The following is a 26,013-nucleotide window of genomic DNA, read 5'->3' on the forward strand; positions in this document are numbered from 1 at the left end:
CCCATAGGTGATAACAAATTGTGTGATCCCTGCAAAATGTGGCACAGTTGAGTCAATATACTGGTACTGTGACCCTTTTAGTAGTCAGATAATCTATGTGCTGGTACCCCTAGTGTTTCATTTGCTTGCCAATGTGACTGAGAATCTTTGCACCTCACTTCTTACATTCCTAACCTTTTGTGAATATTTTTGTGCTAAACATTTTCAAAAAGTCTCCCCACTCATAATTTCCTTGCTGTTTCATCTTCCAGTCGATTTGGTACAAAGTGTGCCCGCTGTGGCCGGCAGATCTACGCTAGCGATTGGGTGAGGAGAGCCCGGGGCAACGCCTACCATCTTGCCTGCTTCGCCTGCTTTTCCTGTAAACGACAGCTGTCCACCGGAGAGGAGTTTGGTCTTGTGGAAGAGAAAGTGCTGTGCAGGATTCACTATGACACCATGATCGAAAACCTCCGGCGAGCAGCTGAGAATGGTAGGCGGAGCCTTTTTAGACTTAATATGATTATAAACTTTCGTAATATTCCTATTAAAGGGGTTTCCTGCCTTGCTATTATTCCCTCTCCCTTGCATATTACACTCTGTCTAGGAAGGCTACAATTACTGTTTTGTAATCTCACATAGCATGCAATACAGAACTGTTTTGACAGTGTGTAGGCCGCATAACACTGGAAATATACATTGCCTTTTGCACTGGTGCCATTTCACTTATAACCAACCAAGACACAGCTACCCTTTGGTTGACATCCGGGAATCTGTATTATGCGTAGAATATCTACCAATCCCAGTGACTACTCTGGGGGGAGAGGGGTGGAGGTGAGTTGGAGTTTGTGCCCCAGCTCCTTTGTCCTGACCCCCAATTGTGCCCCAGCACCGCAGCTGCTGAATTTGTCAAAAGGCAACACAGAAAAACAGACACTGCTCTTTGCCACACGATAATTTGTCCAGCTACCTTTCATTGCAAAGCAGTGTTGTTTTTTTACAAATGTTTAAATATAAATTTCTATGCGTACAAATGTCTATATATCTATGTCAAAATATACGCATATAGCTATATATGCAGCCATACATGCACACATACCTACTCACAAAAGTTAATACTGCTGAGACATTTTAAAGCATGAATTATAGTTATTTGAAATAACTGACTGTTCAATTTTATTTTTTTTGTTTAAACTTTACGTTAAACTGAGATTTTGACCTAACTATAATGCCATTTTAATCTTTGTGTTTTTCTGTGAATTTCTGAGGTTATTTTAATGCAAAGTAAGACACTATTACCATACTTAACTATAACGTTCTTTTAACCTTTGTTTTTTCAATGAAAGATATATATTGCTGAAAACGTATAAGCAATATTAATAGTTCGCTTTTTTCCTATCTTTATCTTCCTCCTTTTTCACTTTTCTGCATTTCTATCTTTTGCACTGGGTCAAAGCCTGATGATAAAAAATAAGAAAAGGTCCAGGGTTATAAATATGAGGACCTATGCCCACCACCTGCAACCACCTGCACAAATTAACCATTGCAAGCTATGCAATTATTTAAATGTCACTCACAAAAGTAGCTCTTTAAAAGATTAGGATGAAAAAGTGACCAGGTATTTACTGAGTTATGCTTAAAAACGTTATTGTTTTTACTGAAATCTAAAAGAAAGTGCTGGTAATTTGAAAATGTGATTGTGTTTCATGAAAGTCCAACACGGGTTTCACAAATGTAAATGAAATGATACTACATTTTGATCTAAGGATTCAGAATGTTAAATGATTATGCTACATTTAAAGTGGTGCTGAATTATGCAAAAATCACAATAAACAAATGCAGAGGGACTGTGTGCTGCTTTCTATCCATAATTCGGAAAGTTTGTTCAAGAAGTCACCAGAGACATGAGATGGTTGACCCGCTCCAGTTTCCTGTTGACTGGTACCAATTTTATTTAAAAAGTTCAATACCCCTCTAAGCCTGTGGTTAATGTCAGCAGGAGGCATAGGATGTGAGTGATTGGGAGGGCCTCTGGGCAGATGAGAAGCTGTGGCATCACTGGGCAAGAGTGTTGTGTCCCTCATGATGCTGGAGGAGTTGGGAGATGGCCAGGCTGGGTCTCTGTTTTTTGCTGTTTTACCGGATCTTGTGTTTACAGACCCAGTAATTTCAGGCCATGAAAGATCGGTAGGAGCATAGAACCAGTTCACGGTCACCCTTCCAAGGGCACACCAATGAGCTTGTCAGTGCTGCTGAGACTGTTCCCATCCCCTCTATGGCACTGCGTTAGATTCAGTGTATGCAGACGTTATAGTGACAGTATTGTGAAAAGGTGTCTTTGCAGCATCAGTGCTTAAAATGTGCTGGCATAAGTTTCTACTTGGGTGTCAATTTATCTCCTGAATGTTTGAAATTCGGGATTGAAACTTTGAAAGTGTACTAGAGAGATGATTGCATTCAACATCAAAGAGACCATGGAGTCCCTTCTGTAAAGAGTAAGAACAGGGGTTTTTGTGCCTTTCTGTAGTGCTATAGCACTGGGCCAATCTTACCACTTTCCTTGCATGAACCTTTCTAGGTGCCTGAGATGTAAATAGGAGTTGAAGACAATTCAATAAATTCAGTTTACAATGTGACTCATTTGGTCACACATTGAGGACCCGGAAACAGTCAATAAGGGTAGATGAGGTTTATTACAAACTAAGAGTCAGACTGATGTATATGAATCTCAAAAGCATATTGTAAAGGTGCAAAATCACCACAGGATATCCAAAGCATCTAATGAAATTCAGTCAATACAGCATAAGACATACAAGAACTTCACTTGCAGAAATACAAAGAATAAGAAAAAAAATCTGGTGATCAGTATGTGGGTTTTGATCATCTAGTCTATGCATGAGTAACTCGAAAATGACCTGAACTAATTCTAAGCTTAAGTTGGGAAGTTGGGGATCTAGTTAAATCAGGAAGGTGTCATTATTGGGGAGACTTCAGTAGAAGTTCTCTAAATAGGTAATAATTGCATAGCATGAAGCCACACAATAAGAGCATTGTAGAGAGGTATATACTCCTCTGAATCTCTAGTGAATCTGGTCTCACGATTAAAATGTGAACACCAGTTAAACCCTCACAACATTCTAGAGTTCCACATGATAAACTCCAGTAACTTTCCACCTACAAACAGTAGGAATTGGCATCCCCACTCGATCCTCCTCGTTCCACAGTTCAAACATATATAATTACAAAAAATGGAAGACGTTAATGAAAAAATTATTGCACGAAAGGTATACTTTAAGTGAATACATTATAAATCAAAATACACAGATATACACGTTCATGAGAACTACAAATTGTAACATTATATTGAAGGTATTAAAACACACACTGATATAAATGACTACGTTCTACTGTGAATACACTCCATAGGTAGGTTTAATGCGTCATTCTACATCAATAGAATTCAGACACACAAAATATATTATGCTAATGCACATAAATATTAAGCTTCTGTGACATATAGGGGTGGAGCTTAGATTGCACGTCTCCTAGTTACCTACAGGTGAAGCTCTGAGGGTGGGATAATGGGTTTGAAGAATGTGCTAATTGTATTCTTATTGTGACAGAATTTGAAAAAAAGAAATATTTTCAGTTTTATTTATTTATTTTGGGTATAAGCCCATGAAACCTAAACATACTGCACATGGTAAGAAGATCAATTTGAGAATAAAAAGGGTACAAACACACAATACAGCATTTGAAATAGAAAAAAACAAATTCACAACAGACTTGAAAGTGGAATAACTTTTTCTTACAACTTTGTCTATGATAGATTTCTAGGTCATACATTCGTTTTTAGGTCTTCATCATCTGCAGTTATTTAATCTAACATTAGGACTTATGTTGTGGCAGGGTTACATATTGTTCCAAGTACCACCAATTAATATGAATTCATCTATAACAACATTCAAGAGATCAGTAGATCCATACAACTTGAGCACTATTTGCAAATCTCTAGGACTGAAAACTTGACAAAAAAAGCCAAGGTGGAAGTTAACAGAACAAGTGGTTTTAAGGCCTATCTGAATGATTCACGAGTACAAATTGTATGTAGAGGGCATATATGAATGGTAGGGAGGCTGTCTCTTCTGCTCTTTGGAATATTCGGGAATTCTTTTTAATTTCGCAAGATTGTAGTTCTTTACCAGGGAAATGTTTGGAGGACAGGCAATGATTTCTTAGCAGGAAGACCACACTAAGAAGTGTTCAGTATTCCTTGAGGACCGTTGTGCCTAACAGCACAATCTCACAACAGGAACTACATTATGCTAAAGAACTGGAAGTTATAGATTCCTGTCCCAGTGCAAAGGAAGGTTTGGAAAAATCATGCTGGGTACAATAGCCTGCTTAACAGGGGATTGATATCTGAGCATCCTGAATGTCCCGGGGTATTGAGAAAGTCAAACCCAAAGGAAGAGGGTATGGACCAGTGCACAGAACACAGGTTAACCAATGTGTTGATACTGTGGAAGATCACTAGCAGGTTTAGGTCGCCCCCTACTATTGCTTCAAGAGAACCGACACCTGGAATATATACTACAGCTAATGCTTTTGTGCTGGTGACATCAGTGTCAAGAGGCAACCTTCAGCAACTAAGTGCCTGTCCCACCTCCAAGTCTTCTAGCCTCTGTGAACACCCTTCAGTACAGATACATAATGAACATTTGAATGAAGAATTGTGTGAATTGTTTAGTTTGCGCAATTAACTTTTTGTTTAATGTTTAATTACTTTGAAGCTGTTATCTATTTTTTAGGTTTTGACGTTCCCACTAACATCTTTATTTTTAAACTGTATTGTTCTTTGCTTGTTTTGTGGTACACAATACCATATGTATGGTTAAAACCAGTTGACCTCTGTAGAACTCACAGTCTGGACAGTGTAGGACACAGCTGTCATAATGAGTCCGACCCCTGTTTCTCTCAAAGCTAGTTAGTGAATTTTCCCAGTGACACTAAATACCTAAGATTGTTTTAGTTTTGTGTAGTTGTAGTCTGCAAGAAAACCATGTTCTATTTAGTGACCTGCTACTGATTTTACTAAACGTTTACATTAAAAAAATGGTTAGGAAAAGACATTTCCCTTGACTTGAAAATAATTTTTTAGTACATTTCTGTGATTAATTTCTAAAGGGATTTGTCGACCTAGTGGGTGGAACTTTTCCAAATGGACTACAAGAGAAACACTTAAGGAGGTCAGTTCTGGGGTAAACCATTTGTTTATGTACTTTGCACATGCTTTTATTATCCAGAGAATGAATGTGTTGGCTGTAATCGCTCTGCATTTCGTCATGCATTATGACAAGGACACTGGTGTTCTGACATATCTGACATCATAATTTTGTGAGCATTGTTGGAGACTTCACTATCGTTCACTAAATAATTCATTATTGCCTGAAATATAATGCAATGTTATACTGTTTTATTTGTAAGAGGACGTCACTGTTATGTGATATATGTATTGTGGGATTTATTGGCCTCTGTCACTGAAAGCATGGGAAGGATGTGCATGCTGTCAATACCCATATACAGTGCAGGATGTTCAAAGATATGGGAAATCCTCAGCAAACCAGGTAAAGCCTACTACATGCCCAAAGTGCATGTACCAGGTCTATCACTGTTCAAAACCTCTTAGGTAAAAGTCTTGGTACTTGACACCAAAGAGACTTCATCACCATTTGACTTGTTCTTTCAACAAGTGCTCCTCTCTGTAACCCACTGTAAAATGTCAGCACATCAACATCATACCCTATGCCAAATGCCACTTTTAATTCGGGTCAGCAATGTCACTGAAAATATGTTTATTCTCTTATACTCTAGCCAAGATAAAGAACAAATTCCCAATAAGCTTAAAGCATGTGGCACAGCTCACCCATAGCTTGGCATGCACAGGCCACATCTTGCATACACTCTGCATTGGCTCCAAATCAAGCAAACGATTTATCTAGCAATCGCTCCACAGTTCAAAAGGACTTATCTGGTGAAGAAACCCACTGGCTCACAAATCTACTGTCATCCTAACAGCCAGATAGGAATCATTACATCTGAAATTCCAAAAAAGACCTGAAAACTATTTGGTTCTGAGGGTTCCTAAGTCACAACCCCAACACTCTCTTTGGCCTGGAACTCAATGCTAGAAGCAACTGTTTCTTTTAGACCTTGACCAACCCTCTTTTCTCCTATGTATCTCTTACCCTTCCACCGCTTAAGACTCTGGAGCAGCTCCTTTACCGCATAAGTAAAATTTGAAAGCATACACTTTTAAAGTATTTATAAAAAATCTGTTGCACCAAGAAAACAATTATGTTTGCAATATGCAACATGATCAAAAAATTACTCTGGAAAGGCATTGGCAAGTTACATTTATAGTTTCCAAATCCATCAGTCAATCAATACTTCGATCTATTCGATTTTCATAAAATCATACAATAACTTAGGATATCAGTGCATTATAAATAAAACAGTGTTGCACAAATTAGTTTAAAACCATGCAATAAAAGTAATGACATTATATTAAATGTATAGCACGATATTGCACAGAATGGAGGGATACACCCATTCATAACTGGTATATTCTAGTTGTCCAGTATTTTCCTAGGGTGAATCACAGATCAAAAATAACTTGAAACCATGCAAAAAATTGGTAAGGAAGCTAATTGTTGCAAAAACTATGAGGCAGGGTGACAGTGTTTAAACTTATGTGTTATGAAGTTAATAATTACAAACTCCAAGGCTGGTAAGTCCACGTATCTTTATTCCTGATCATCCACTCTCCATCTCACAGGGATGGTACACCAACAATCTAAGATGAGCTCCTTGGGAGGGACTAACAACTGGGGACTGGCAGGGGGGACGGAGCGAACCATTGCATAAGTGATATGTGTGACATTATGAAAACTGTCTGTAAATTTACAGTAATAATTAATTACAACACATCTCCCTGTGTAGGGAAAGAAAGCCTGAAATCTTTACAAGTTGTATAGAGCTGCGTACCCCTCTATGATCAGGTCGCGTTCACCACTCTATCCTTACTCCATGTCTGCCCATTTTCCAGACGCACTACATTCTTTCCTGCCTTTCTACCCTTGTGGAATCCCCGTACTTACTTGCACCTGGTGTCACATGTGTTGGTTTCTTGACCCTCACCAGCGTACCTTGCTCGAATTCCACATCCTTAACCCCATGTTTAACATCATACCAGGCTTTGTACCTCTGTTGATGACCCTCAACTTTCCTTCTGCTCTGGTCTAGATCATGACAGACACTTTTCCCACTTCCCAACCACCTGGGATACATCTTGGTACCAGGCTCCCTCCCTCTTAGGAACACAAAGGGAGACACTCCTGTAACCATGTTGGGAGCGGTGTGGTATGCCCACAACCACTCTCTTAACGAGTCTTCCACATTGAAGCCATTGGTGATTGCTAGTTGGATGTGTTCCTTAACCATTCTATTCACCCTCTCAACTAAGCCGTTGGCTTTCGGACAATAGAGTGCAGTCTTCTCATGCCTTATATTAAGCTCCTCCAAAAACTCCTTCATAGTCTCAGAGACGAACTGCACCCCATTGTCTGTGACCAAGGTGCTTGGGATACCCTCATATACAAAGATGTTCTTCAAAAACGTGATGAGGTTATTGGTCGTTGTAGATGCAGTGACCTTGAAATTGACCCAATGGGAGGTGTAATCCACCAGTACAAACATGAAACGCTTCTGTGGGCCTAACCTGTCCATGGGCCCAATGATATCCATGGCTAGCTTTGTCCATGGGGTCATAGGAACACTGACAGGGGCCAGTGGAGCTCTGTGAGGGATCTTACTTTTGTCACTCCTGGCACAGCTGATACACTCCTTAACTTTTACCTCGATCATGGAATCCATCTTAGGAAACCAATAACAGCTCCTAACCTTGTTCTTCGTGAGGCTTCTGCCCAAATGCCCCTCATGGGCTAAGTCAATTATTTTGCTCCTCATATCCCTTGGCGGAATGATTTTATCCCCACGGTGTATGCGACCCTTGAGGAGGAACAATTCCAGTCTCACTTCCCAAAAGTCTTTGATACTGTCAGGAACTTCTGATATTTTCTCTGGCCATCCTTTGGTGATGAATTTCTTTAAAGTTTCCATGGCTGTATCCTCCTTCATTCCTTTTTCCCACTCACCATTGGTAATTGACGTGAGATGGATTGGAAATATGGGAACATCTAGCACCTCTTCATTCGGACTGCCTTCTAAGGGTGCCCTCGATAGGTAGTCCGCTATAACATTTTCCGGACCTGGCAAATATTCCACCTTAAAACAGTAATTTTCTAACCCTAGGACCCATTTACTTATGCATGGAGATACGCTCTGAGCCTGTTTGGGAGAAAACATGAAAGTGAGAGGCTTGTGGTCTGTGTGTATTACAAACCTCGTGCCCCACAGAAAAAATTTAAAGTGGTGCACCGCCCAAAAACAGGCCAATGCTTCCCTCTCAATAACTGAGTAATTGCGCTCAGATGAATTCAACGTGCGGGATGCAAACGCGATGACCGTTTCTTCTCCATCCCCTTTCTGCGACAGCATGGCCCCCAATCCTTTATTGGATGCATCTGTCGTTAGAATGGTTTTCTTTTTGGGGTCAAAAGTGCCAAGAGCCGGGGACTCGACAATTTGCTGTTTTATCCTTTCAAACATCTCCTCATGTTTACCTTCCCACACAAATTCTGCATTTTTCTTGAGGAGCTCACGTAAACCCTCACACAAATCAGAAAAATTCCTCACAAACTTTGACATGTACTCCACTAAACCCAGGAACGATTTCAGTTCATCTTTGTTAGCTGGGTGTGGAGCATCCTCAACTGCTTGAATCAGGCTGTTTTTAGGTCTAAAACCTTCTTTGGATATAGTGTGGCCTAGATAGTCGACCGAAGTGACCTTAATCTTGCACTTGTCCAATCGCACTGTTAATCCAGCTTCTGAGAGTTTATAACACACCCTGTTGAGCGTCTTATCATGTTCCTCCTCAGTAGCCCCATACATCAGTATGTCATCCTGGAAACAGAGTGTGTTTCTAACCCCCTGCAGTACTTGTTGCATTATTTTCTGAAAAATAGACGCCGCCGAAGCGAGGCCGAACGGCATCCTCTTGAACATATATGCACCAAACGGGGAACGGAACGCAGTTAGAGGTCTTGAATCAGGGTGCAGTTCGACTTGGTGATAAGCCATGGACAAATCAATAACCGAAAAGTAACTGGCCTTCCCCATAGTACTCAACATTTCATTAATATTGGGAAGAGGAAACCTTTCCACCCATATGTTGTCATTAAGTGAGCGGAGATCCACACACAGGCGGATGCCTTGCCCGTTGCCTTTAGATGCTAGAACCAAAGGTGCGAGCCATTCTGTGGCCTCCACAGGTTGGATGACCCCCATCTCACTTAGTTTGTCCAGCTCATCTTTGAGCATGTCTCTAAGGCGGAAAGGGACAGGACGTGTCTTATGCACCACAGGTTTAGCCCCTTGTCTGACCTTAATCTTGTGCTGGAAGTCCCGTAGCTTGCCTAGCCTATCCGTGAACAATTTTGGGAAGGCCTCTTGTAGGTGACCATTGCTGACCGGATCCTTGACTAGCAGTGCTTGGTTCTTATTATTAGGATCCAGGATGATCCCCAGTTCCTTCTGATGCTGCCACCCTAGCAAGTTGGCCCCACACTCTACCACGTACACTTTGCCCACCGTGGACCTCCCCTTAAAATTTATGTGGCTGCTCGTCATGCCCACCAAAGGAATGGGCTCTTTTGTGTAACCTTCCGGAGATATATCCGGCGTACATAACTTCATTTTACATCCTTTTAAAGACCCCTCAAAATCCTTAACATTTATCAACGTAAACGGAGAGCATGAATCTGCAAACACTTCTAGTGGTTTGTTATCAAATAACACAATACATTTGGGATAGTTAATCTCTGTCACTGTATCACTGTCATTCACTTGAAACACAAATCTAGCCTGTGGCTCTTCTTGAGTGCTAACCACACCGACTGTGTTACTTATGCCCTCACTACATATCCGTGCCAAATGCCCTCTCCTGTTACATTTCTTACATAGAACACCACGTGCAGTACATACAGGATTGTTTGCCAAATGGTTGCTGCTACCCATCTAAAACATTTCAAAGCATGGCCCTCCATATTATGTTTCACAGTAGCATTATCTTTACTACCCCGCTTTTCCAGGATCTTATGTACACTATTTTCACAGGCCTCAGATTGTACCACTGAAACTATCTCTTCCTTGACCTTCATTTCCTTTACACATTTAGCCGTGTGTTCGATAGATTGTGCAATTGAGATAGCCTTCCTTAACATTGGATTCTTAGCTAGCAGTTTCTCTTGCACCCTGCTATTGTTCGTGCATCTGACCAGTTGATCACGAATAAGTAAATCATTTAGATCCCCAAACTCACACAGCTGGGTAAGGCCTCTTAAGGCTGCAATATAATTGTTGATGGACTCATTTTTCCCTTGTACTCTGGTGAAAAATGTATGTCGTTCAAGAACTACATTAACCTTGTCCCCAAAGTGTGTTTCCAATTTTATTAGAGTGATATCGTAAATATCATATTCATCCTCACCCTCCACCTCTGGTTCCGGTAGTGTTTCGTACACCTTGCGTCCATGTACCCCCAAATTATGCAATAGGATGTGTTGTTTCCTGAGGGCAGAGAATCTTTCCCCCCCATTGCAATTAGGAAGGATTCGAATAGCTTTGTCCAATCCTTCCAATGTATCTCCGAATCTCCACAATCATTGAGCAATGAGGGTGGCTGGCTAATTCCTGGGGTGCCCATTGGAAAGTGTACTGCTACCACTTTTAATGACACCGAAGAAATGCCCTCCACAGAAATATAGCACGGTGGAAAACTAACGTTTTACCCTGCACACCTCTTTTAATGTTGGCAGGTTACTAGTGCCAGGCTGAATTGAACCCAGCTGCTCCTTCCACACTCAACCAGGTGCTCTGGGGAATTTTTCCCGGGTTACGAACCTCACTGCACTTCTTGCAACACCCAGGTAACCCACACTCTGCGCTCCCTCCCCAACGATGTACGAGGCCAGCGCCAACCTCCACCGAGCCTGGACTCCTTGGCTCGTAGCACTGGGTTCACCGACCCCTTTTTCTGGCCGAAGAACAGCGGTGCCTGAGGCGCTCAAGACTCACCTCCACACGGCCCTCACGTTGTTGGGGCGCCGGAGCCTTGCGAAGAATAGCAGAACTCTGTTGGAGAGACCTTCCCTCTCAGACGGGCTCCCTTACGCAGAAGAAAGGAACACTGAGGAAATTTCGCTCCTACCGGCCCTCTGGTGGCTGATGCGCCGGATCGAAGGACGGCGGAACTGACCAGAAACACACCTCAGGAGGTGGAGCAAAGACACTGAGGAGATTTCCTGAGGAAACTTTGGCTTCTACCAGCCCTCTAGAGGCTGAAGCGCCGGATAGAAGGACGGCGGAACTGAAACGAAACACACCCCCGGCCTCAGGAGGTGGAGCAACGACGCTGAGGAGACTTCCTCTTCCTCCGTTTGCCGATCTCTGAGGCAGTCGACGTGAAGGCTTGCCTTCCAAGGGAATTACCACCCTCACCTGAACGCTGAGGAGACTTCCTCTTCCTCCCCTTGCCGATCTCACAGGCAACCGACCTGAAGGCTCACGGAGGGCTTGAAAGGCTCTTAGGGACTCCGGGGGCACCTCCGGCCAAAGCAGCAGCCACTTCTGGTGCCGGAACCCACACAGCACTAGCTGCCTGCAACCGGCCAAGGCGGAGGGGTTGGCGGACCACACACTGGAGGCTTGACAAGTCCGCTTCTACGCCGCTCGGTCCACTCTCAATATCTAGTGGCACTGATAATATGCTCAAAATGATTAGGACCGGTGACGGATGTGGAGGATTTCCCCACAGCAATACCGGACTGAAGATACGAGGAGCCTTTCTCCTCAGATGCGATATGCAGCACATCTCCACAACCACCTCTCCCACCGGTCACTGTCAGCTTACTCCTGACCAGCTGTCCGAAGATAACGTTGATGGAGAGAACACAAAGGGGAGATGATCAGCTGCCCCCTCCGCAGTTCCACAGCTCGTCGCCAGTGTTATGAAGTTAATAATTACAAACTCCAAGGCTGGTAAGTCCACGTATCTTTATTCCTGATCATCCACTCTCCATCTCACAGGGATGGTACACCAACATTCTAAGATGAGCTCCTTGGGAGGGACTAACAACTGGGGACTGGCAGGGGGGGGCGGAGTTAACCATTGCATAAGTGATATGTGTGACATTATGAAAACTGTCTGTAAACTTACAGTAATAATTAATTACAACATTATGGTTACGTAAAATAGGTAAAACAAAACCTTTGTGAGATTTCTTGTAAAAGGTTAAAAAAAATTGTACATGCAAAGTCCTTCGGTCGAGTAATTCATTATATGGACATTTAGTTAAAACGACGGACTCATCGTTGGTGTTAGGAAATGTTACTAATCAATGAAAATATCTCTAAAGTCTAAATCGTGTCAGAGCTAACCTATGCCAATACTTATTGACAGATTTAAGATAAAGGTGTGTACGATCAGTAACAAGCAGCATTTGGTTTTTAATAAAACTAGGTTTAGCTAATTCCACAGATAGCATACATTCTTCGAACAGAGATAAACATTGTTTTTTTAAGTCCCTCCACTAATGTAATGCAGTGTTTCAGGGTTCTCAAAATCTTCCATACACCCTAATTCCAGACATGTCTGCTTTTATAAATTTCAGCCAAGGGATTTGCAAATACAACTTAGGACAATAATTAATACCCTTTCAATTTGAAGCTGTGCCTTTGCAAGTCCAGGTCTTGTGCCATGATAACATTGGTTGAGTTCTAATTGTATCAGCTAAAAATGGGCCCCAAGTTCTGAGTAAAAAAGAAAAGAGGAACAGCTCTTAGGAACAGAAAGAAGTTTCATGAAGCAGGAATTCTCTGCCAATTGGAGGGGGTTAATATTGCTATATCCCCATATTCCCGCCTTGTACAATGCCACAGGCACACACTTGGCCTTGTAGATAGTTACCATTTCATTCAAAGTTTTTTTGCCAAGTTTTGTGGCAAAGTTAAGCAGCGCTGATGAAGCATTTATGAAAAAATGCAGCTTTCAAGTGTCAACAGCCAGTTTCCCAGAACTATGTGACTCAAATAAAATCCTTAAGTTAAAAAAAATTGGAAGTAAAACTTATCTTAACATCACCAACCTTGAAATCATGGCAGTTCGTAACTTTCCCCTCCGCTGTTCATTATGAGTGTTTTTCCCAGATTCACAATTAAACCCAAATCCTGTATATAGTTAACAAAACAGGTGAGTAGCTGCTGTAATCCAGTGGAGGTATGAGACATGTGCACAGTGTTGGCGGCATAGAGCAGGGCTAGAATCATACAATGCCCGATCTGGGTAGAGGTCCGGACAACCCTCTGTCAGAGTTTCCAAATCAGATATGATGGTTGGGCATTGGAATGAGCAGCTATTCAGCAAATAATACATTTCCATACCTGAAGGCCATCATAGGGATCGATACGCATTCAAGTAAATGTTTAATCTGCATAATGGAACGATTAAGACTGTAGCTTTAGTGGTGACTAGACTGAAATGGTAGATGGATCCAAGAAAAAGTAATAAGTTGGAGAAATCGCCTGACTGCAAAGAGGCTAAAGAAACACTATTGAAGTAATTCAAAAGATCAAGTACATTTCTATTGGACCTTGACCTTTCTGCAGGATCACCCCAGATTTATGCGTTCCTCTGCCTTCCTTTGATGAACCTGTTGTACTGTTTCACTGCTAACCAATGGTAAAGTTCTTGTGCCCTTTCCCTAAAACATATTAAAATTGGCCTATCCCTGATTGGTACCTCTAATTTACTTGTAATGTCCTAGTATATGGTACTCCCTGTATCCAGACCTGTAAAATAAAAAGCTACTAATGGGCTGCAGCACTCAATGTGCCACCCTATAAAGTAGTTTTTAAAACATGTCTCGGGCCTGCCACTGCAGCCTGCAGTGCAGTTGTAGACTGCCATTTCAATAAACATTTTGCTAGGCCTAAATATTTCTGTGTAATACTTATAAGTCACCTCTAAGATATGCCATAAAGGCTCATAGGGCAGGGTGCTTGACTTTTAAAAAGCAGGACGAGTGGGTTTAGTTTTTACATGTCCTGGCAGTGAAGACCTTCTGAAGTAATTTTTTACTGCTATAAGGCTATCCCTCCATAGAATAACACTGAGTTACCTTATTTCAATTTATAAGTGCTAACTTTAGTTTGGGACCAGAGAGAGACATGCCATTGACACTTAGATGAATTGTGATTTAAAATCCTCTAAGTTACTGCTCTGTAAATTCCACTTTTAGAAAGTTGCCATCTTTCTGACAGTATCTTTGGTCACATGACTGTGATGGATCTTGTTGTAGTTGATTGTGTATTCTTTCCAGACTTGGGTACAATAAAGGCCTAGTTGTGAGGGGCGTGGCTCTGCGCAACAGGATGGCTGGGGTAGAGCTGAACAGTGCCCTGATTGCACTTCAAAAGACCCTGACTGCAGCAAACACCAAGGAACCTGACACAAGGCCTTCCCTTGCCTTTGTTCCCCTAGACAGTTTGGAGCCAGCACCAGGGGAAGGGGAGGAATTGTCCAGAATCAATTTTGGGGGTGGGTCATGGAATTTCCTCACATAAAGGCTGGCAACAGATATAAAAGGGGGACATTCAGAACCTCTCATCAGAACCCTCCAGAACCTGTGGAAGATTCAAACGAAGGACTGCCCTGCTGTCTGACGAAGAGGGACTGTCATGTTGACTGAAGAAGGATTGTATCTTTATGCCTTGAACCCCTGCTTTCCAACTTAACTCCAAGGGTCAGTTGGCTGACCTCCTGTGTGAGCAAGCAAGCGTCCAGAGGCCTCCCTGCAGTTGCTCAACTGACCAGCACTAACTGGACCTACCTGTATCTGCCGCCATCCTGCTGCTGGCCTCTGCTGAACTGAGTCCTGACCCCCAAGAGGTGCCCACCCGGTCCTGATTAGGGAGAGGTGTGGCGCAGCAGCCAGAGCTGCTGACTCTGGAGCGCGGGGCTAAAGTTCGATCCCTAGCATCGGCGGCAGCTCAGCTCAACATCTGGGCAATAGCTCACTTAATCTCCCCGATGGCCCACAGCGCCTTGAAACATTAAGGGGTGATATGTTTGCACTTTACAAATATGTAGAGTAAAGGTGAAGATGCAGAAGTTTTGGGTTCTTCGAGACCTCAAAGTGAGCTCTCTTCGCTGAGAATCAACCGCCCTCAAGGACCCTCACTGTGAAGCTCCAGCATTACCTGCTCTTCTCACTGACAGCGACTGTCCACGACATCCAGCAACACAAGACCTACATTTTGTGCTGACAATGACCATCAACCAACGCAAAGCAAGAGCGACGACCGGCTCTTCAGGCTATAGCAATACCTGTCCATGACACTCAAACACCAACATCCTGTCCCTCACTCCTGCCAATGCAAACCGCATTCTTCGTGCCACACATGAGCAAGTAACTCTTCAGCAGGACTAACTTGGTCCCAGAATCCCACCAGAGCGGTTGTGTGATGGAAACACGTATGCGTTTACCACGCATGCCGGTTCCACCCAGTCTCAACAACGCAAGTCTTATTCACTAATATTCCTTTACCACGCATGCCTTTACAACAAATTATGCATTGTTATGGCATGTATGGTAAAGACATATCCGTGGTTAAGACTTGACAGGTATGTCTCAACCCGACCCCTGCCTTGAGCCCTTAAATTACCCCGCTCCCTCCTGAAAACCAGCCCCCTACCTACCGAGCCCAAGAAACTTCCCTGCCTCCTGCCTAAAAACTACCCGCCGTCCCCTAAACCCTAAAAACTACCCCAACCTCCCCCTGTGCCCTACAAACTACCCACGCTCCCCTAATCCCTAAAAACGACCCTGCCCCGAGCCCTAAAATTTATTATGATCCCTGCCCCTGCCCTGAGCCCTAAAATGCCCCCAAGACCCCACCCTGACACCTAAAACGACCCCCTCCATCCTAAAAAACCCTCCCACAGCCCTGAAAACAACCTGACCCCCCAGCCCTGAAAACTACCCCGAATACTCCCCAAGCTCTGAAAACTACCCTGAACCCCCAGCCCAGAAAACTACCCCAAACTACCCAGCCCCAAAAACTACAGTGACCCCTAGCCCTCAAAACTACCCCGAACCCCCAGCCCCAAAAACTACCCTGAACCCCCAGCAATTAAAAACTACCCCGAACCCCCAGTCCTGAAAACTTCCTTAAACCTCCCAGCCCCGAAAATTACCCCAAACCCCCAGCCCTTAAGACTACCCCGAGTCCCCCAGCCCTGAAAACTACCCCACCCCCAAACCATTCAACCTACCCCACAAAACCCAGCCTTACTTACCTCACCATGTTGCGTCCTCTCAAGATCCTTCCTGCTGCTTCCTGCTTCAGTCAGCCAACAGCAAGACCGCACACTGCCTGAACCACGCATATGCGCGGTTAAGGCAAGCAAGGCATTGCTTGCGTAGTCGGAACACGCATGGATGAGTCTGCTGTTTTCCGACTGTTTCCTGACCAGTGCTCCACCGCAGTCGGACTGAACTTGTGGCTATCCTCCAGTCTAGAGTGAACAGATAAGCACAAGTGGCGCTCCATGCCTCTCGGCACCATTTTCACCTAAAACCTTAAAAAAATGATATCTCTGGTTCTACTAATTGGAGGTTTGTTGTTTTGGTGTCATTGTATTTATAAAAAATTACTCAATTTTCTAAGTTGGTTTGGGATTTTTCTTGTGTTGTGTTTTCATTTTATTACTGTTTAAATGTTGCATAAATACTTCACACATAACTTCTAAGTTAAGCCTGACTGATTTTCTGCCAAGCTGCAGAGTGTTAAGCACAGGTTAATTTAGTGAATTTTGTGGTTCACACTGACAAGAATTGTGTTTATTATTAGAGTGGGGCTTCCATACCTCTCAACTAATAACCCAATTTCTTACAAGTTCCAAGAGTCTTGTTGCTGGCTTTTTGCCTTTTTTACATGCATTGTCTAAAATTGAATCAGCAGAAGATGTGGACCGTTCACTTTAAGAATAAGATAACAGTGCGTGCAGAATGTATCAAGCATTGGCAAAGCAAATTGGTCTTGCTTTGCCAATTCTGTGAGGCTGCCACCACTATTGTCTTTGCCGATGGCTGTGGTTTCGAAATGTGTTATTTTTGGCAAAGCCACAAGTGGCAACTTAGTTTTCTGTACTCTGAAATTGGCTAACACATTAACAATAATAATAATAATAATACATTTTCTAAAGCGCAACAGCTACCTCGCAAGAAACAACGTGATGACAGAACGCAGCAGCAACCTAGAAAATTTTAAAACATATTCTGTACTTTGAAGATGACCACTTGGTTGCATTATCACATTGTATCCTACAATGTGGCAACCATCTTGAAAGTATAGAAATGTATTCTAAAGTATTAAAATCCTGTCATCAGTACTGGTTTTGCCAATGCCAGCGCATTTAAAAAGCATGTAGTATTGACAAAGCAAATATAGGAGCCATCATGAAGAGTGGAGAGAGGAAGCAGAATGACATGGGTGGGGGAAAGGGGCACCCCAAGTCATAGAAAGGTGCAACAGGATATTAATCCCACAATTTAGTGCGTTGAGCGGTGTAGAGCATTTATGGGATACATATGCATACAAGGCATACAACTGAGAACCCTCCTACTTGATCCATTGCCTGAACTTCCATCAGCCCACCAGACACCTCCACTCTGTGTCCCTTTCTCTAACCCTCACTCCCCGCATCTGATGTAGCAGATGCGGAGGTCGCTCTTTCTCCTACATAGCTGCGAAGACATGGAATAAGCTACCCTTTCATCTACGGACCTCCCCATCTCTTTCAGAGTTCCAAAAGTCCCTGAAGACCTGGTTATTCAGCTAATCAACCAGACCGTGCCAGTGCCTGGATACCCTCATGGGTGACAAGAAGCGCTCTACAAATCTACTGATTGATTGATTGATTGAATGGGAGAGATGCTAGGAGGGGAAAACTGGTTGGGGAGATTTGGGGCTGCGTGAGACAACATTTAGGGCATCACCAAGCTGACCATCTAGGGCCATATGTAGGTACCTAAATACCGGTCGGTAACGGCTGAAAATCGGTAAATATCCGGTTACCGACCGGTATTTAGGCAATTGAGATGTAGGTGGCTGGATTTCAGGATTCGGTAATTTACCGAATCGGAATTTTAAGAAATCGGTAAAATACCGATTCGGTAAATTACCGAATCCTGAAATCCTATTTAGGGGGCACTCAAGTGAGTGCATTTTTGGTTTCTGGATTCGTTATTTACCACCAACTACAAGTTGATGGTAAATACAGAATACCTTTTCAAAAGCAATTTTGTGCTATTTGAAAAGTGCCATGTGGCAGACATACATGCCCTTAGGGCATGTATGTGCGCCACATGTGCACACATGCACGATTCAGGGGTGCAACAGGGTGTCAATGTGACACCCTGCCACCCATGAATATGCTCCCCCTATTACCGATTCAGTATTTACCGAATCGGTAATAGTGAATGGCTTCCCATTCATTCCTATGGGCCTTCAGGCCCATAGGAATGAATTGGAAGGGATGCATTATTACTGATTCGGTAAATACCGAATCAGTAATACCGAATATTACCGATTCGGTAATAATTACCGAATGTTTACCTACATTCTATTTACCGATTCATAAATACCGAATCGGTAAAATTCGGTATTTATGAATCGGTAAATAGAAATTATCTACATATGGCCCCTAGTATCTAGTTTGCCATAGGGGGACTCAAATGGGATAAAAAGGGGTATAGGAGGCTTGGGCAGCAGAAAAAGAGGGCAAGCGCACTCCCACGCATTAAAGTAGAGTCAAGAGCAGGACATAGTCAAGGGAAGAATATGCACTCCCATGGATTGCTAAATAAGAAATGAAATGGGGAAAGAATAAAAGAAAAGAAGTTCCAAGATGAAAGCACATCCTCAAAATGTGAGCACTGGAATAAGTCCACTGTTGTTCTGAGTTCATAACTTTATGTGCTTGGTAATTTTACAATGTTAATTGAAAGATTACTTCCGTGTGATGTGTACAGTGACATAGATATTGTGGAATTTATTGGCATCTGTCATTGAGAGCTTGGGATGGACTTACATGCTGACAACACCCAGATACACTGCAGAGTGCCCAATGGAATGTTGGGAACCCTCAGCAAGCCAGGGAATGCCTACCGTATGCCCAAAATGTACATACCAGGTATAACTTTGTCTCAAAGCCCCTCAAGTAGAAGTCCTGGTATGTGACACCTCCATACACTTTATCCAAGAAATCATTCTTAACAAACAGAGAACAAACAGTCATGATGGGTGGGCACAAATCACATCCATACGCCCTGCCATATGGAGTGCCCCAGGGGTCTTCGTTGTCCCCAACCCTGTCCAATGCCTATGTGACCCCTCTTGCTAAACTCATCTGTTCCCACGGTTTTACCGCTATCTTGTTATTAGATGACACACAAATAGTTGTGTCTCTATCATCAAACCCTGGTGATGTGGCAAAAAAATTTAACACCTGTATGGTCCCTATAATAGGCTCTATGCGTGAAAACTGTTTGAAATTGAACACTGATAAAACCAAGGTGCTACTTTTGGGAAAAAACACCGTCCTCTGGAATACAGCTGGGTGGCTTTAAGGGGCAGGATCATGTCCGTCCCCCTGTAAAGAAGGTAAAAAGTCTAGGCATCCTTCTTTATGATCAATTATCCCTGTCTAACCAGGTCAATTCCATTACATCTTCCTGCTATTACACCCTGAAGATTATAAGACAAATCCTTCCATTTATTCCGATGGATCTAAGGAAAACAGTGATCGTGACCCTAGTGCTATCAAGGATTGACTACTTTATTGCCCTTTATGTAAGTGCAAATAAAGGGACCATATGTAAGCTTCAACCACTTCAAAGTGCGGCAGCACGACTGTTACTTAAACTAACTAAATTCAGCTCATTGTCCAAAGAAATCCGAGAACTACACTGGCTGCTCATCCAGGCAAGGATACAGTTTGAGTCCTTATGCATTGTCCACAAGACTCTCTACAGGATAGGACATGTGTATTTCAGCAATCAAATTAGACGGTATACTCCTCAACGCATCTCAAATCATCGACTGCCTCATTGTTGGTCATCTCAAGGGTGAAGACCATAAAGTGGGGTGGAAGAAGTTTCTTCCACCTTGCCCCTAAACTTTGGAATACTGTGCCTCTCAATCTGAGATGCCAAACAAACAGTCAACTGTTCAGAAAGGCGCTGAAAACTTGGTTGTTCACTCCCAACTCCTAATTTTCAATCTACCCCCTCCGTTTCAAGATATGACAGCTTCAGCGCTAAGACACCTTGGCATACACACGCTTTATAAAACCTTTATTTCCTTTCATTTCATAAAAAGAAATGGTAAACGAGTGATGTCCAAAAGGCAGAACAAATATAGTATAGGGAGGAAAATCATCCAATAAAGAGCAGGGAAGTGATATTCAAAGTAATGGCATCCAAACATAATGACAAAATAACACCACAGGAGTGTGGTACTATTGCGAGCAAAATTGTTTCTAAACAGAATGCATGCATATTATCTTTTTAATCATTTAATCTGTTGCACTTGCATACACTGTGAAGACACCAGATACAAATGGGTGAGCTAAAGATTAATGTGGTACTCAATATGAGGATGTAGTAAAACCTGATTTCCAAAAGATAGAGGTTAAAAGTCACCTTCGCATGGAAAATAAACTACTGTTAGCAATAATTATGGTTGTGTTACAAATACAAACCTATTGGTCTGAGGACTTCAGTTCTGAAAGAGATCAAACAATTAGCAACAATTAACAACAGCAAGTCTAAGAAAACAGTGGTATGGAATAACAGAAAATGAAAAGAAACCAGTTATGGATGAAGTGCTTGAATTAAACAGAAACACTGGCAATTAATGAGTAGAATTGGCAGTGCTGCATGTGCCCCTATAGAAAGAAAGGTTTGACAATATGTATGTTTCTGAACTCCAGTACTGAACTGCAAAGGTCGGTCCCTGTTTGTACTGGAAGAGTGAGCAGAACAAAGATAGAATAAAATGATACCCAGAGAGTGGCAGTGGCTAAGATTCAAGCAATTTATCCATCACATTTGTTTGTTTACTTGAAAGACAATAAGATATTGTGTGAAATTATGTTCCCTTGGAACAAATTTACTATTACATAGGTGTTAGGTGTCCTGGCTTCGATGAAGCACATTACAAAGAAAACCCTTGTGTTAATATTTTCAGAAGAAGCTCTATCAGCCTTCTCTGGTGAATGAGTGGCTGTTTGCTAAAAGTGGCATATAACAGTCTATTAGACCAAACCACTACCAATAGTCATCTATTCAGCGTCTGAGTAGTCACTAATATGGGGGTCTTGTTTGATGAAAAAAAAAAAAAAGATTCTTATGAAAATATTACAAACCATTATGAGTTCCTGCAAATTTGTGGTACAGTGGGAGAGAGGTATTCACAGCTAAAAATATATTATAGAAAGACAACCCCTTGAAATAGTTGACGTTTGCAATTATAGGCGTGGGGAATTGGTTTGAAAAGTTATTGTTGGCAGAGGTGCCTTCTTAGTACAGCTCACATGAAAGACTGGAGAAGTGATTTCACAAAATCAGTCATTAATTATATCCTGTTTCAAGTCACAATTATGAACCATTCTTTTCATTCACTATTTAAAGAAGATAATCCTGCTTTCTTAGTTGAAGAAATTATCATTAGGATCTTACATCAGAACTCTGCTGGTATGTGTGACTGATGAATCTGGATACCCAATGGGTTTTCTTGTTCCTGCATTAAAGTCCTCACACTAAGGGGGTTATTAGGATGGCGTCCGCCCGCCATCCTAGGGGTGCTGGGACCGGCCGCCAGACATGCGGCAGTCCCGCACCACCAGTTAGGATGCGAACGCCACCCTGGCGGTTGCATTCTGCATATTTGCCAATGCCAAAGTGCCTTGTTGTGCATTGCCATGCACAACTTGGCCGGCACCGCGCGGTGCCTGCCACCTTGCACATGGCAATGTAGGGGGGTACCATAGGTACCCCCCAAGTGCAGCCCCCGATCCCCCCCACCCCACCGGGGGCACGCAATGGGCCCCCAAAGTAATTTTTCCGCCAGCCTTTCCATGGCGGCACAGCCGCCATGGGATGGCCTGTGAAACCCTGCATCCTAATATGGATGGCGGTGCCTGCTAGGCACCGCCACCGCCACCATAGTGAGGCCCAAGTCCGCCCAGCCGGCAATCGGAACGATTGCCGACTGGCAGAAAACCAAAAGTGGGTGTTCCTGGTGGGTTGACTCAAACGTAAAAGATTTACAATTGGTTTTTCTTGCTTTTGTGTTTTGATCCAACAGTTTCTGGCACAAAACTCATTACAGGCTGTGGAAAAAAAATCTGTAATATGATCACCTCACCCTAAATGACTTCACAGTCCTCCTGTGTGTTATGGCTCGTACTTTTCTCTTCTTTTTTGCACAACCTTCTTAGATTTTGTAAAGGACTCTTTTGTTTTGTAGCTAGGTTTTCATTATACAAAAACACATACATATATACACACATTTTCTTACATACAGAGAAAATCAGCATATAACTAAGATTGTAAAACGCTGCCTCCTTGTATTGTTAAGTAATCCTGATGTTTGTTTTTGATTTATGTGCTGTACTTGTACTTTAATGCATATTAGCTGGATAGGCCCTTCACATCCTCACCATCTGAGACTGCAGCATCTGGATTCCATTTTGTTAAATTTAGATTAATTGCAACTCTGCATTGCCCAACATTTCAAGGTGCACATTGGTTCTGTTCATTTCCACCCAGCGTTTGCTAATCTCCCTTTGCTACATGCAGACCACCAGCAAACGGAAATGATAACATCAGTAGCTGGCCACAGCATATTTTTACACTAAATGTGTCATGTTCTACTGTACTCGAATCAGTACAGATAAACAGTCCAGGCTTTGATGCCAATGTTAGGCTGATGTGGACTCACAACATAATTTGGGCCAATTGTATAAAGTTTTGGAGAGAGAGAAAAACAGCTCCATATCTACTAATATGTGATATTATTTTTCTTCTCTCTACTGCACTGGGGTAATTTTGGGCTGCCGTGTGCAATGTATAAACCTTTGTCCTATAGTGCAAGGGTGTGTGCATGATGCCAAGCACAGTTTTTGTACTGCAAGGGTACCCTTCCAGTTCAACAACTAAGCTGTGACACTTTTTTACGCGTTGCATGTGTGCTGTATAGTTCCAACACATACAGAGTTGCAATGTGTTGGAAATGGCCCTTTTTGCAGGGTTATCCCCAAAACTTTAGCCTTTTCCTCCTTTATTTTTCCTGACCTGTGGTTGTTGGCTATAGGACTCTGCGCACTTTACCACTGCTGATCAGTGCTAAAGTGCATATGCTCTCTCTATAAATTGTTATTGTGATTGGTTATCCAGGATTGGTATATTTGATTTACCAGTACGTCCCTAGTAAAGTGCACTGAGTGTGCCAGGGCTGGTAACTCAAATGCTACTAGTGGGCTTGCAGCACTGATTGTGCCACCCACATGAGTAGCGCTGAAAAGATGCCTCAGGCCTGCCACTGCAGTGCCTGCGCACAGTTTGTTAACTGCCATGTTGACCTGGCCAATGTACCCACTTGCCAGGCCTGACCCTCCCCTTTTCTTACACATTGGACACCCCTATGGTAGGCCCAAGGGTCCCCTCTGGGCAGAGTGCCATGTATGTGAAAGGTAGGACATGTAATAGTGTGTGTAACATGTCCTGAAATACTGCCAATTTCGTTTTTCACTATTGAAAGGCCACCTTGCCCATAGGACAGAATGTGGAATGCTGTGTCCCATGTGTACCTGCATATCTCCCCATAGGAGCAAGATGGAAAATTGAAGTCTGGTATCTCTTAATTTAATAACACATCTTTTAGGAAGGATGGTTTTTAAATTCTGTGTTTGAAAATAGCACTTTTAGAAGGTGGCTATTTTCTTGTTCAACCTTTCTGTGTGCCTCTGCCTGTTTTTGGATTGATTATCTGGTTTGTGAGTGACAGGGGCTGGGGTGGCTCCAGGAGAGGGGGTGAGTCAGCACTAGGCTGAATAGACATATCTGCATCTTGAGTGGTGGGAGGAGTAGCACCTGGGCCTGAATAGGGCTGTGCCTGCCTTCCACAATACTGGCTCCACCTCTTGCGGTGTGTCTGATGACCCTGGCCCACACTCACAAAGGAGGAAGATGTGCACTGGCAGAGTGCACCCAGAACTGGTTTGAACTGGGTCCAGGACCCCCAACACATACAGAACAAAGACTTTTGGGGTATAAAAGTAGAGCTGAGACCCCTGTAAAATTAGACTAGGAAACTTTGTGATCAAGAAGGAATCCCTGCCAAAGAGAACAGCTGCCATTGCTGTGTGTCTGGCAGCTGACCTGCAGTTGCTGTTTCCGCTGAGGAAGAGGACTAAGGGACTTTCTGCTGTGTGCTGTGTCCCCCTACTTGAAGAGGAACTGTGCTGTGTGCTTTGTTCTTCTGAAGACAAGAGTCTCCAAGGGCCTGCGTTGACGTCTGGAAGCTCCGAGGCGTCGCCTAGCAACGAGTAGAGACGTCGCCGGCAGGAGTCGCTTTTGAGTCTCGGAGGACTGCTTCGCCCCCCGCCTCACAAGACGAGCTCAAGAAAAGAGGACTCCCATCAGCACTTTCCACCGGTGCGGGCCGTCGCCCTAAACCAGCTCCCAACATAACGCACCTGGCCGTTCTGCTGCTCTGTTTGCATTTGGGCGGGTTAGGGACCGGCGGGTCGGCCCAGAGCTCTAGTTCACTCGGCGGGCCTGTCAGGGACTGTGCTGATAATTGCCAGTGGTGGGAACCCCCCCCCAAAAGTAAATATGGCCCGTACTGTCCCACCTGGCGAGCGGCGGTACCGGGGCCCGCTCCACGGAGCCTGTTTGTTTCCGCACATCCCTAAATAATTGCTGGGGCATTTTGTTTGACAATTACAGCTCACGGAGCCTGCAGCCAGTCGGGGAAAGTTTGTTACCAACAAAGGAACTGTGCAGATTACAGCAGGACTGTGCAGGTGCTACAGAGAACAGTATTAGCGATGTTTTATTTAATTGCTTGAAGAGAGATACTGAGTTTACAATTTCATTTTCACAAAGAACATTTCTAAGAAAAGATTACCTGTATATGGGATTTTTGTCGTTATTGGTCTTGCCTAAAATCAGATAAAGATATTTATATTTTTATAAATAACCTGCGTGGTGTCCATTTGTGGTGTTTCACTGTGTTACTGCGGGTGTTGGTGCAAATACTTTACACATTGCCTTGGGGATAAGCCTGTCTGCTCGTGCCAAGCTACCAAGGAGGTGAACAGGGGTTATCTACAGTGTGTTTCCCCCTTATCATGACTAGAAGCAAGGGTCCCTACTTGGACAAAGGTGCCTACCTCTGCCAAGTAGAGACCCCCATTTCTAACATAAAGGTTTTGAGAAAAGGAAGTTTTTATCAAATCCTATGCCTGCCTGGAGGAGGCCTACATTTCCGGCAAAATGTCCTGTCTACTTTCCTTAGTAGATATGGCTTTTAGTCAAAATCCATGGATGGTTGTATGTACCACTCATGGAATGCACACTAGACACAAATTAGAACAAAATAGGCCATGTGTCTTCCTTCTGTGAGGCTTAATTTGACGATTTGCATTGAAATGTAACTCAAAGTAATGAAAAGCTGCTCAATGTGCTGCCTCACATTACTTTGCATCAAGGGGGCATTCCA

At 43.1% G+C, this 26,013-nt stretch overlaps 1 protein-coding gene across 2 annotated transcripts in view; it reads left to right on the forward strand.

Moving 5' to 3' along the window:
• Nucleotides 1-26,013, forward strand: part of LHX6 (LIM homeobox 6) — a 377,713-nt gene that overhangs the window by 275,960 nt on the left and 75,740 nt on the right. For both annotated transcript variants that reach the window (XM_085612237.1, XM_085612226.1), the window contains exon 4: nucleotides 252-472. In XM_085612237.1, the coding sequence (XP_085468363.1) occupies nucleotides 252-472 (221 nt within the window). The remainder of the gene's footprint in view (nucleotides 1-251; nucleotides 473-26,013) is intronic.

Source organism: Triturus cristatus, chromosome 1_2 (genome assembly GCF_964204655.1).
Source record: "Triturus cristatus chromosome 1_2, aTriCri1.1, whole genome shotgun sequence".
NCBI classification, from domain to species: Eukaryota; Metazoa; Chordata; class Amphibia; order Caudata; family Salamandridae; genus Triturus; species Triturus cristatus.